This window comes from Pristis pectinata, chromosome 2 (assembly GCF_009764475.1).
Source record: "Pristis pectinata isolate sPriPec2 chromosome 2, sPriPec2.1.pri, whole genome shotgun sequence".
Classification (NCBI taxonomy): Eukaryota; Metazoa; Chordata; class Chondrichthyes; order Rhinopristiformes; family Pristidae; genus Pristis; species Pristis pectinata.
Genome location: NC_067406.1, coordinates 13,736,540 through 13,750,260, shown reverse-complemented (window position 1 = coordinate 13,750,260; position 13,721 = coordinate 13,736,540). Strand labels below are relative to the sequence as shown.

Below are 13,721 nucleotides of genomic sequence, written 5' to 3'. Positions count from 1 at the left end.
TGTGTTACCACCTAAAAGATATAATGCAAGAATGCATCAAGACTTCTTCAACAACGCCTTCCAAGCCTGTGACATCTACCACCTCATAGATCAAGAAGCAGAATTTCAAAAAACACCACCAGCACATTGTCGCCAAATCACATACCATCTTAACTTGGATCATATCGCTATTGCATCAAAATCCTGGATTCCTTACCTAACAGTAGTCTACCCTCATTGTGCACACTACATCAGTTCAAAAGGAAGCTAATCACCAGCTTCTCAACAGCAATTAGGAATGGACAATAAACACTGGTTTTACCAGCAACTGTCAGGTCCAAGACTTAAAAATAAAAAAAACTTAAAGCAGACACTAAGTGGTATTGTCAGCATCATCCACCACTTAATTCACGTAAGCTGCTGAGTTAGAAGACTGAATTCCAGTCCACGTCAAAAAAAATCTATGCTAGTGTTCCAATGAGGAAAGGCTACATTGTTGGATGCGTCATCTTTCAGACGGGACACTAAATCCAAGCCCCATTTCCCCTTTTCAGCCAGGTGTAAAAAATTCCGTGGCACCATTTGAGAAGAGCAGCATAACTAACTCTCTTCTTTCGTAGTGTGTGCCCAATCAATACATATCCCTGACTCAATGCAACTGAAAAACAGATAATGTTGCTGTCAACACATTGCTATCCGAGAGCTTCCTGTATACAAACTGCCGCTGCGTTTTCTACATTACAGTAATGACTTTATCTCAAAACTGCTTCATTGGCTGTCATGCACCCTGGGATGTATGAGGTGCTGAAAAATATTGTGTAATGAACGCTCTTTTTCTATTCTATTCTGTCAGCATTCTCAACTGAAGAGTACCAACAGCATGATATAATTGGTGAAACACCTTCATCAAATAAAGCTCCAATAATTTCTGAGCAAAAATATTTTAAAACATTTATAGAATCTGAGTCTGTACAGCATGGAAATAGCCCCTTCGAACCACTGTGTCTTTGCCAACCGTCATGCTTATCTATACTAATCCTACTTGTGTGCATTAATTCAATTTCCTTCTGCACCTTGCTCATTCAAGTACCTGCCCAAATGCCTCTTAAATGTTGTTACTGAATTTCTAAAACATCTATTTTGTGGTCATTTCACAGGTCGGTAAATCTAGCTGTGGGTTAAAAGTCACATGGGGAAAGGAATGAAATTCACTCTTTCAATAATTTCTTAAGACCAAACCAGGATCACCAATATAATTACTGACTGGAAGTTCATCACAGGAAGAACAAACATTATAGTCAGTACACAAAAAAAACATGTGCTTTCCTCCAGATACATGAATTTGCAGCCATAACTAAGAGGTCAACAAGTTTATCCAACTGCAATCAAAGTAGTTGAAAGCAGTATAGGAAAGAGCCACCAGTTTTGGATTTGTGAAGACAGATTGAAAGGAGGTGGCACAGAGGTTATCTTATAGTAAAATAAATTGAGGAAAGGAGAAAAAGGACATTTATTTAAATCTAGAAAAAAAATGAAAATTGGAATTGATATGAGGAAATTATCCACACAAAATGAGTGATCCAGCAAGAAATCAATGTCTAGTCAGGGCAGAGTATGTCAAAAATATTAACATCAAAGAACAATTGAATGCTGCTGTGGAGGATATTCAATTTACTCTGAGAGGACAAATGGCCTCATCATCTACAGTGACTTGGGGCTTTTACCTTTAATTTCCAGAGAAAATGAGGTCATAAGCGAACAAAGATGTAGGACACTAAGTTAGTTCAAAGCTTTAATTTTGCACATGACTCACGCTATACCAAAATTGGAAACAGAATCAAGTAATATACAAGGCAATATATGCTGATGGATTATCAGAGCTTGATCAAGGGTTAATAATTCTGTCAACCAAAAGGTCAAAGTACTGGGCAATGTTAAACAAAACCTTCAAAGTTTAAATGGAAGTATGTGGAAGTTTATAAAATTTAGGAGGAGATATAATCTACTCAATTATTTGGAAAAAACTGCAGATGTGGCAATCTGAAATATAAAGAGAAAGCATTTGAGATATTCAGCAGGTCGAGCAGCATCTCTGGAGAGAGGAAAACTGAGTTAACATTGCAGGCGGATGACCTTGCATCAGAACTGACTACTTGAAACAAAACAGGAACATTCAATGCTTTCAGATAACCAGCCTCTCATGTGCGTCAGACCTGGCCAAGGTCATCCACTTTGGTCAGTCTTTTCTCTCTTCACAGATGCTACTCGATCTACTAGCATTCCCTTGTGTTTCAGATTTCCAATAATTGCTGTGTTCTGAATCTCACATTTCCAGCACTGCTTTTAACTCTCATCTGCCCCAGTTCAGCTCCCTCTATTTACACCTCCAGAGAAATTAGCATCTGTACAAACGGTATGCAAAACAAATTTTTCACTGTACAAGTGACAATAATAAACCAATACCTCTATAAGATGGCACCAAAAGCATTTGTTTCACCTACGTTCACTTGGTGTCCACCCAATCAGACATAGCTCTTGTTCCCTCCACCTACGTGCACGCTTATTTTCATACTTTTCCAGTTCTGATAAAAAGTCATCAACCCAAAACGCTAACTCTAATTCTCTCACCACAAATGCTGTCTGACCTGCTGAGTATCTCTGACATTCTGTTTTAATTTCAAATTATTTGTTTTTTTTTAAAAATGGGCCCACGGTTTACTGATAAAAACAGAAAATGCAAGAAATGCTCATCAGATCAAGCAGCATCTGTGAAGAAAGAACCAGAGTTGATTTTTATTTTGTCGATGACAAGTTTAAAATCATGGGTCGATGGTTACTCTCCCTTGTTGAGCTGGTCATTGCCTGGCACTGTTGTTGCATGAATTTTACTAGCATCTTCTCAGCCCATGCTTAAATGTTGTCTAAGTCTTGCTGCTTCACTTGCCAAGAAGGTGCGAATGAAATTGAACATTTTGCAATGATAAGCAAACATCCCCACTCCTAACCTTATGAAAGAAGGTCGGTCACTGACAAAGCAGCAGATCATTGGACCCAGCACACTACCCTGAGGAACTCTTGCCATGGTGAACAGAAGTGGAATAATTGACCTCCAAAAAGCACAACCATTATGCAAAGTATCACTCCAGCCACTGTAGTCAGGGCTGCTGCCACACAGCTCCAGTGACCTGGGTTCAATCCCAACCTATGGTGTCAAGTATGCACATGCTCCCTGTGACAGCACACATTTTCACCAAGTGGTCCTCCTTGTTCTCACATCCCAAAGGCAGCTGGTTGGCAAGTTAACTGGCTACTGTATATTATCCCTAGTGTAAGTGAGTGGTGGGAGAATCACGATGAAGTTTATAGGCATGCGAGAGAGAACAGATCAAGGGAAATAAGGGGAGGAATGGATTCATGGGAACGTTCAATGGGCCAAACAGCCTCTGTCTACGTGGTGAGAAATATGTGGAAAATATGAGAAATATAACGATTGACTTATATAATGGGAATGCTCTGCCCATGGAAAATAAAATTGATATGGTGCTGAATAACAGCTTGAACATCCTCACTGGAAAAACCACATTGGACATATGGAGAGCTCTAGCAGAGGAGAAAGGAAATGGCAAACAAAAGATGCCAGACACCCTCTGTGATTGTGACAATAGGTAAACTATGCCAATCTGGTCGCTGATTGAGGCTGGTGCATATACAGTTCAGGATCTTGCAGATACAACCAAATTTTGCACTGCATCTGGCAAAGGTATATGACTGGTGGATGAAGTTGAGAAGCTGCAACAGACTGAGCACAGTCTGGCTACCCTGACTTTCCCAAGAAATGTTTTGGTTGAGTTTGCAAACAAATTTGCAGAAGCACAAATGTAGACTCTCTTATAAACCAACAATTGATTAAATTCTACTATCTTCTATTTATCTTAAAACTTTGTAAATAAGAGGGCTCCCAGTGCTTTTGAACCTGTACAATCATAGTCATAGAATCATACATTACAGAACCAGGCCCTTGAGCCCACCATGCCCATGCTGACCATACTAATCACTGACTGGCCCCCATCTCACCACTCCCCCTCTTTTTCTTCTCCACTCAACAAAGAACATAGAAAACCTACAGCACAATTCAGGCCCCTCAGCCCACAAAGCTGCGCCAAACATGTCCCTACCATAGAAATTACTAGGCTTACCCATAGCCCTCTATCTTTCTCCAGCTCCATGTACCTATCCAAAAGTGTCTTAAAAGACCCTATTGTATCAGCCTCCACCACCGTTGCCCGCAGCCCATTCCACGCACTCACCACTCTGAGTAAAAAACTTACCCCTGACATCTCCTCTATACCTACTTCCCAGCACCTTAAACCTGTGTCCTCCTGTGGCAACCATTTCAGCCCTGGGGAAAAGCCTCTGACTATCCACACAATCAATGCCTCTCATCATCTTAAACACCTCTATCAGGTCCCCCCTCCTCCTCCGTCGCTCCAAGGAGAAAAGGCCGAGTTCCCTCAACCTGCTTTCATAAGGCATGCTCCGCATTCCAGGCAGCATCCGTGTAAATCTCCTCTGCACCCTCTCTATGGCTTCCACATCCTTCCTGTAGTGAGGCGACCAGAACTGAGCACAGTACTCCAAGTGGGGTCTGACCAGGGCCCTACATAGCTGCAACATTACCTCTCGGCTCCTAATTTCAACAATTCCTTCCCCCCCACCAAGTTCCTCTCGCATTGGTTGTGTCTTCTGACCATCAAATGCCTATCTATATTCCATTTACCAGCACTTGGCCCAGAGCCCTCTAGGTCTTGGCAATTCAAGTGCTCATCCATCACACTTGTACTAATGAAACAAAACAGATTAATACAAAAGATCGCCAGGAAGGGCTGCAAATATCAGAAAGTCATCACAGTAAAAAAAAATTCAGGTTCATGGCCACTTTCCTGCTCAACTATCAACGCAAGGCATTACAAAGGCAGGATAAAAAGGCTGCAGAAATCTCTAACCTTATTTATTACAACATTGGAAGTCATTCTGTACATCAGGTAAAGCAAACCAGCAATCCCATTCCCCTTCTCTAATGTCCTATAGCCCTGCAACTTATCTTCTCTCACACACCCATCAACTCCCCTTAGTTTATTTTCACTATTTCCCTACACTAAGGGATAACTTACAGTAGCCAGTTAACCCTATCAGCGCATCTTTGGGATGTGGGAAGAAACTGGAGCATCCTGCAAAAACTCACAGATGCCCAGGGAGAATATGAAAATTCCAGAGACAGCAGCTGAAGTCAGGAGCTAGCCCAGGGACGTGTTAACTGCTGCACCACTGCTGGATTTCACTCGCACTTCAAATTCCTTGATCTTTTAACTTTGTTCTGCCAATTTTTAAAATTCATTCAAGGGATGTGGGCTTTGCAGGCTGAGAAAGTAGTAAATTGCCCATCCCTAGTTGCCCTCGAAAAGGTGGTGGTGAGCTGCCTTCTTGAACCCCTGAAGTCCTTGAGGTGTGGGTGTACCCACAATGCTGTTAGGCATTCAGGAGTTATGGAATCATGTGAATATACCAGGCATTAATTCAAACAAGAACCAGTCTTCAGTTCTTAATGTAAATTACAAGCAGTAATCAATTTGAAGTTAAAAAGAACAGTTTTGTAAACAAACAGGACCGCTTACAGAGGACAGGCTGCTGGCCCACAGCAGGGAGCTGGCTGCTCATGAGATATGGTTTGCAAAGTAAAATGACCGTGAGACATTCTTGTATGCATCAGCCAAGCCCAAGACAATGGGGGTATGTTAATTGGCCCACATCAAACCAGGCAACACTGACTAAATTATTTTACACCATTGTGACAGAGTTCATGGAAGCTTCCAGACCAGACTAATATAGTCACTTAGCACATCAAACACGGTCACAGGCATACTTGATTGATCAATAGTTGGGATATTTGTGTACTCAGAGAGTCAGCCCCCACAACACTAATTTCAGGTGTCTGGAATCTCTGTCCTCAGAAGCTTTTAAACCATCCATGTGAATTAGTTTATTCCAGCAAAGGTATTTGAACATTCAGAGGTGTCTCCCATTATAGATACAGTCATCATTAGGAAAGGCCAGCTGCCTAGCACTCTGAAAATTAAAATAAATGATGCCCATAAAGCAGGAGAAGGCTATAAGAAGATAGCAAAGCGGTTTCAGGTAGCCGCTTCCTCAGTTCGTAATGTAATTAAGAAATGGCAATTAACAGGAATGGTGGAGGTCAAGTTGAGGTCTGAAAGACCAAGAAAACTTTCCGAGAGAACTGCTCGTAGGATTGCTAGAAAGGCAAATCAAAACCCCCGTTTGACTGCAAAAGATCTTCTGGAAGATTTAGCAGACTCTGGAGTGGTGGTGCACTGTTCTACTGTGCAGCGACACCTGCACAAATATGACCTTCATGGAAGAGTCATCAGAAGAAAACCTTTCCTGCGTCCTCACCACAAAATTCAGCGTCAGAAGTTTGCAAAGGAACATCTAAACAAGCCTGATGCATTTTGGAAAACAAGTCCTGTGGACTGATGAAGTTAAAATAGAACTTTTTGGCTGCAATTAGCAAAGGTATGTTTGGAGAAAAAAGGGTGCAGAATTTCATGAAAAGAACACCTCTCCAACTGTTAAGCACAGGGGTGGATCGATCATGCTTTGGGCTTGTGTTGCAGCCAGTGGCATGGGGAACATTTCACTGGTAGAGAGAAGAATGAATTCAATTAAATACCAGCAAATTCTGGAAGCAAACATCACACCGTCTGTAAAAAAAAGCTAATGATGAAAAGAGGATGGCCTCTACGACAGGCTAATGATCCTAAACACACCTCAAAATCCACATTGGACTACCTCAAGAGGCACGAGCTGAAGGTTTTACAATGGCCCTCACAGCCCCCCGACCTAAACATCATCGAAAATCTGTGGATAGACCTCAAAAGAGCAGGGCATGCAAGACAGCCCAAGAATCTCACAGAACTAGAAGCCTTTTGCAAGGAACAATGGGCGAAAATCCCCCAAACAAGAATTGAAAGACTCTTAGCTGGCTACAGAAAGTGTTTACAAGCTGTGATGCTTGCCAAAGGGGGTGTTACTAAGTACTGACCATGCAGGGTGCCCATACTTTTGCTTGGGGCCCTTTTCCTTTTTTGTTATTTTGAAACTATAAAAGATGGAAATAAAAAAGTAATCTTGCTTAAAATATTAAAGAAATGTGTCATCTTTAACTGTATGCCTTTTGGAAATCAGGTCATCTTTTACTCGCTTAGCTATTCACAGTAACAGAAATTTTGACCGGGGTGCCCAAACTTCTGCATGCCACTATTTGTAACTCAATGGAAGCATTGTCAATCTGAAAATATTGGAGTAAGCAATGTCATTGCAGCTATTGAAATTATATTGAATCACCTGCTGTTACCTTTGACCTTAAGGGTATAAAAATGTGATGTACTTTGAATCTGGGAGACTCTACTGAGAGGGTCTCCAGGAGAATGCCTGCTTGTCATGATGAATAAAAACCTTTCTATCACCAGCTTTAGTGTCTCTCCAGTAACTCAACTCACAATCACAAGAGTTCCAGAATCTTGACCCAGCAACAGTGAAGGAATGGTGATACATTTCCAACTCAAGAGAGCGTATGGTTTGGGGGGCAACTTCCATGTGTTGGTGTTCCCACACTTTTGCTGCCCTTGCCTTTCTAGTTGGTAGAAGTTGTGGGTTTTGGAAGGTGCTGTCCAAGGAGTCTTAGTGAATTGCTACAGTGCAGTCTGTAGATGGTATAAACTGCTGCTACTGTGTGTCTGTGGTGGAGTGAGTGAATGGTTCTAAATGGGGTGCCCAAGTGGGCTACTATGTCCTGTATGGAGTTAAGCTTGAATGTTGTCGAAGCTGCACTCACCCATGGCAAGAGGAAATCCAACAGAAGCTCCAATCCTTCCTACAGAGCCCCACCACACGGATGAAGTACCAGAGCATAGCTAAAGGCTTTTGAACAGTGCATTGTTAAAAGTCAGCATGGGGGTACTGAAAACACTTATCCACTTTCTGTGCACCCAGCTAATAGCTTATTCCAGACAACCTGAAGCTTTCAAACAGTGAGCTTCATTAACAGCAACTTCATTTACATCTTGAAACCACCAAGTATGCACTCACGGCTTTAATACAAGTTCAATCCAACAAAGGAAGAGAGAAAGAGGAAGATAGACCAAAATATTGAACAAAGGGTCAGTTATGGGTGGGGGAAGGAAGCTAAGTGGATGAACTGAACAAGGATGGGGAAGAAAAATGAGCCTGAAACGTGGGAGAATAGGCAAGAAATAATGGAAGTAATCAATAAGCAAATAACTTGGAGCGAAAAATATTTGAGAAGAGAGTTGAGGACGAGTTATACCTCAAGGAAAAATAATGTCGACTTTAATATCAGTCTTTTTCAAAGAAAGATGTCAAAAAGCATTAACCAGTACTATAGATAGTACTTAATGTTAGAAAATTCAATATTGTAACATTCTCAAATGTAAAAGTGTGTTTCAAACCTTTTTTAGCTGTCTACATTTTCCTCAATTTGAACCTTCTCATTTAGCAGCACTTTTTTAAAATAGGTTGTTTATACTCTTTATAAGGTCACAATCATTTAGAAATACTTCAGCAATGAGCATCACTTCTAAAGAACTAGCTGGACCTTCAAATATTCCACCTGTTGCTGCCAAATTCATTTTAACATTGTGTGTTATCTCTCAACTGCTCAACCACCAGCAGTCTCAAGTTAAAGAAAATTGCTATTCTTCAGGCCACTACAGGTGCAGCAATATTCACAGCAGTCAAGATTTCAGCTGACCAATTAGTCTGGAATCCCTTGAAGGATCACTCATCCCAAAACCTGTGGTAAATAGATTGTTTATAGTTTCTTTATTGCAACATTAAGATATTATAACTTGCGCGACCTTTGCATTTTTTTTCTTTTGAAGTGCTCAGGAGAGACGGGCAATTGAGAAAATGATCACCTTCTCCCGAAACACAGTTCAGGTCTCATGTTTTGCCTTAGATGAGCAGCCTGGAAATCAACTGGATTTCTTATTGATCCTGGTTACACACAACTTATCTAATGTCTTTTGACTACCAAGTTGACGGCAATGATTCACAGAAGTACAATTAGTGAAAGACAATAAAAACTAGCCTTGTTGGCAATGTTCACATCCTAAAAGCAAACACAAGAACCAATCTGCAACAATGCTGCGTAATTTACCACAAGCAAAAATAAACCAAAAAAATTGCCATTAGACTGTAGTGATTACCTAGCCCTGGGCAGCGATACTTAACAACAGATTTTTTTTTGAAAAGAGTACATGCAGATCTTATAGTGCAGAAAACATTTGAAATATGCAACAGATGAAAGGTGAATCTAACTGAGAAAACTAAAGTACCACAAGACATTCCTAAAATTAGCAATAATCACACAATCACAATATCTGTAAAGTTGTTTTAAAAAAAGTACAAAATTAAAAAAGGCAAATGGAAATTGTCAATGCCAAAATTAGCAGGTAGCTAAGGTGAAGCAAAAGCTCAGGGAAAAACAATGACAAGCAACAGATATTGAACCAAAGCCCATTTATCCCTATCCAGCACAGGACATTATGCCTCCATCCATTCCAAACCCCATTCCCGACTACTAAACCCAAGCCCCTCTAACGATCAGCTCTGGACCCAAGCCGGCGCGCCCCGGGCACTGGACCCAAGCCGGCGCGCCCCGGGCACTGGACCCAAGCCGGCGCGCCCCGGGCACTGGACCCAAGCCGGCGCGCCCCGGGCACTGGACCCAAGCCGGCGCGCCCCGGGCACTGGACCCAAGCCGGCGCGCCCCGGGCACTGGACCCAAGCCGGCGCGCCCCGGGCACTGGACCCAAGCCGGCGCGCCCCGGGCACTGGACCCAAGCCGGCGCGCCCCGGGCACTGGACCCAAGCCGGCGCGCCCCGGGCACTGGACCCAAACCCACACACCCCGGACACTGGACCCAAGCCCACACACCCCGGACACTGGACCCAAGCCCACACACCCCGGGCACTGGACCCAAGCCCACACACCCCGGGCACTGGACCCAAACCCACACACCCCAGACACTGGACCCAAACCCACGCACCCCGGGCACTGGACCCAAACCCACACACCCCGGGCACTGGACCCAAGCCCACACACCCCAGACACTGGACCCAAACCCACACACCCCGGGCACTGGACCCAAACCCACACACCCCGGGCACTGGACCCAAACCCACACACCCCGGGCACTGGACCCAAACCCACACACCCCGGGCACTGGACCCAAACCCACACACCCCGGGCACTGGACCCAAGCCCACACACCCCGGGCACTGGACCCAAACCCACACACCCCGGGCACTGGACCCAAGCCCACACACCCCGGGCACTGGACCCAAACCCACACACCCCGGGCACTGGACCCAAACCCACACACCCCGGGCACTGGACCCAAGCCCACACACCCCGGACACTGGACCCAAACCCACACACCCCGGACACTGGACCCAAACCCACACACCCCGGGCACTGGACCCAAACCCACACACCCCGGGCACTGGACCCAAGCCCACTCACCCCGGGCACTGGACCCAAACCCACACACCCCGGGCACTGGACCCAAACCCACACACCCCGGGCACTGGACCCAAGCCCACACACCCCGGGCACTGGACCCAAGCCCACACACCCCGGACACTGGACCCAAACCCACACACCCCGGGCACTGGACCCAAGCCCACACACCCCGGGCACTGGACCCAAGCCCACACACCCCGGGCACTGGACCCAAGCCCACACACCCCGGGCACTGGACCCAAGCCCACACACCCCGGGCACTGGACCCAAGCCCACACACCCCGGGCACTGGACCCAAACCCACACACCCCGGGCACTGGACCCAAACCCACACACCCCGGGCACTGGACCCAAACCCACACACCCCGGGCACTGGACCCAAACCCACACACCCCGGGCACTGGACCCAAACCCACACACCCCGGGCACTGGACCCAAGCCCACACACCCCGGGCACTGGACCCAAACCCACACACCCCGGGCACTGGACCCAAGCCCACACACCCCGGGCACTGGACCCAAGCCCACACACCCCGGGCACTGGACCCAAGCCCACACACCCCGGGCACTGGACCCAAGCCCACACACCCCGGGCACTGGACCCAAACCCACACACCCCGGGCACTGGACCCAAGCCCACACACCCCGGGCACTGGACCCAAGCCCACACACCCCGGGCACTGGACCCAAGCCCACACACCCCGGGCACTGGACCCAAGCCCACACACCCCGGGCACTGGACCCAAACCCACACACCCCGGGCACTGGACCCAAGCCCACACACCCCGGGCACTGGACCCAAGCCCACACACCCCGGGCACTGGACCCAAGCCCACACACCCCGGGCACTGGACCCAAACCCACACACCCCGGGCACTGGACCCAAGCCCACACACCCCGGGCACTGGACCCAAGCCCACACACCCCGGACACTGGACCCAAGCCCACACACCCCGGACACTGGACCCAAACCCACACACCCCGGGCACTGGACCCAAACCCACGCACCCCGGGCACTGGACCCAAACCCACGCACCCCGGGCACTGGACCCAAGCCCACACACCCCGGGCACTGGACCCAAACCCACACACCCCGGGCACTGGACCCAAGCCCACACACCCCAGACACTGGACCCAAACCCACACACCCCGGGCACTGGACCCAAGCCCACACACCCCGGGCACTGGACCCAAACCCACACACCCCAGGCACTGGACCCAAACCCACGCACCCCGGGCACTGGACCCAAACCCACACACCCCAGGCACTGGACCCAAACCCACACACCCCGGACACTGGACCCAAACCCACACACCCCGGACACTGGACCCAAACCCACGCACCCTGGACATTAACCCCCAGCCCCTCTCCCCATGAACGTCCCTCTGCCCTTTGCCCACCCCCAGGTGTGATGTTCCAGCCTACATGCGCTTCTCGCTGCTCCCCAGAGTCGGGGCGCAGCCCGTGCCTCAGGCTCCGGCGGAGGGTGAGGCGGTGGGGAGGCGGGGCGGTGCGGGGCCACTCACTCACCGAGCAGACGCGCCAGCCGCCCAACGTGCGCCATCTCCTCTCCCCAGCCCGGGGTCAGCGCCAATGACAGCCCGAGGACCCGGGCAGGGGAGCCTGAGCCCCGCCTGAGCCTGAGCCTGAGCCTGAGCCCGGACCCCTGGCCCCCGCACCCCCGCCACCCTACAACAACCCCTCCTCCAATCCCCGTTTCTTGTTCTTGTCCTTTACTTTATTTTTGTTATCAGGCGATCTGCCTGGTCTCCTGGAATTTGGAGGCGTGGCCGGCCCTGGCGTTCGAATGGGATTCTGGGATCTGTAGTTCTCATGGGTGGAAGAGCAGTGCAGAGCAGCAATCTTCTACTTGGGCAGTTCCCTGAGGATAGTTCCACTCCAGTTTTATGGGTTATGTGGTGATTAATGATGCCAACGTGGGAACATAGATGGGGCAGGGGGTGGCAGACGTGACGGGCAGGGAGCAACAAACAATCTGCTGGAGGAATCCAGTGGATCTGGCAGCATCAGGGTGGGAGGGCAAAAGAATTGTCAACATTTCAGCTGGAAAGCATGCAGATAGTTTGTGAATTAGTGCAATCCTTCTGCCACTTACACAGGGCTTCTTTGTGCTCCTAGTGCATGGCCTTGAGGTTCTGAATTGCCATCCTGAATGTTCCTATTCTATTTTGAGTGAATATGGATCAAATAGTTCCCAAGAGTCTATGGGAATGTGGGCAGACCCCGATATCATGTTCTAGGAGCAGTTTAATTGCCTATCATCATTCATGACCACACCTGATGAGTCAATCTAATCCATTGGTTGTGAGATTACTTAACACTGTTAAATGCAACACGCAAAAGAGTTGGAGGAAATCAGTGGGTCAGGCAGCATCTATGGAGGGAAATGGTCTGTTTAATTGTTTATCATCATTCATGACCACACCTTATGAGTCAATCTAATCCATTGGTTGTGAGATTACTTAATGCTGTTAAATGCAACAAGCAAAGAGTTGAAGGAACTCAGCGGGTCGGGCAGCATCTATGGAGGGAAATGGACAGTCGACATTTGGGGTTGAGACCTTTCATCTGGATTGAAAGAAAGAGGGGAGATAATCAGTATAAAAAGGTGGGGGGAAGGGGTGGAGCAAGAGCTGGTAGTTGATAGGTGGATCCAGGTGTGGGAGGGGATGATAAACTGACGGGGAGGGGGAAGAGTGGGAAATTATGTCAGAAGCTAGAAGGTGATAGGTGGAAGTGACAAAGGGCTAAAGATGATGGAATCCAATGGGAGAGGATGGTGGAGCATGGAATAAAAGGAGGAAAGTGGGCAGTGTGTGAGTGATGGGCAGATGGATAGGGTGATAGGAGCCAGTGGATTAAGGCAGAAAGGGAAAAGGGACAGAGGGGAATGGTTACTGGAAGTTTGAGAATTTGATGTTCATGCTGCCAGGATGGAGATTGTGCAGGTGGAATATGAGGTGCTGTTCCTCTAATTTGTATTTGGCTTCTAGCTGGCAGTGGAGGCTACAGACAGACATGTCGGTTTGGGAGTCGGAAGTAGAATTAAAATGGCCGGCCATTGGAGCGAAGGTGTGATCACCCAATCTGCGTCCG

The 13,721-nt window shown here is 47.2% G+C and overlaps 1 protein-coding gene across 2 annotated transcripts in view; it reads right to left on the bottom strand.

Annotated features, from left to right (window-relative positions):
- Positions 1 to 12,229, bottom strand: part of suclg1 (succinate-CoA ligase GDP/ADP-forming subunit alph) — an 87,395-nt gene extending 75,166 nt beyond the window's left edge. Inside the window, exon 1 of one of the 2 annotated variants that reach the window (XM_052042446.1) lies at positions 12,135 to 12,229. In XM_052042446.1, coding sequence (XP_051898406.1) covers positions 12,135 to 12,168 — 34 coding nt within the window. In that variant the 5' untranslated portion in view covers positions 12,169 to 12,229. The remainder of the gene's footprint in view (positions 1 to 12,134) is intronic. The other variant, XM_052042456.1, reaches the window with a different exon arrangement.
- Between the last annotated feature and the right edge of the window lie 1,492 nt (positions 12,230 to 13,721).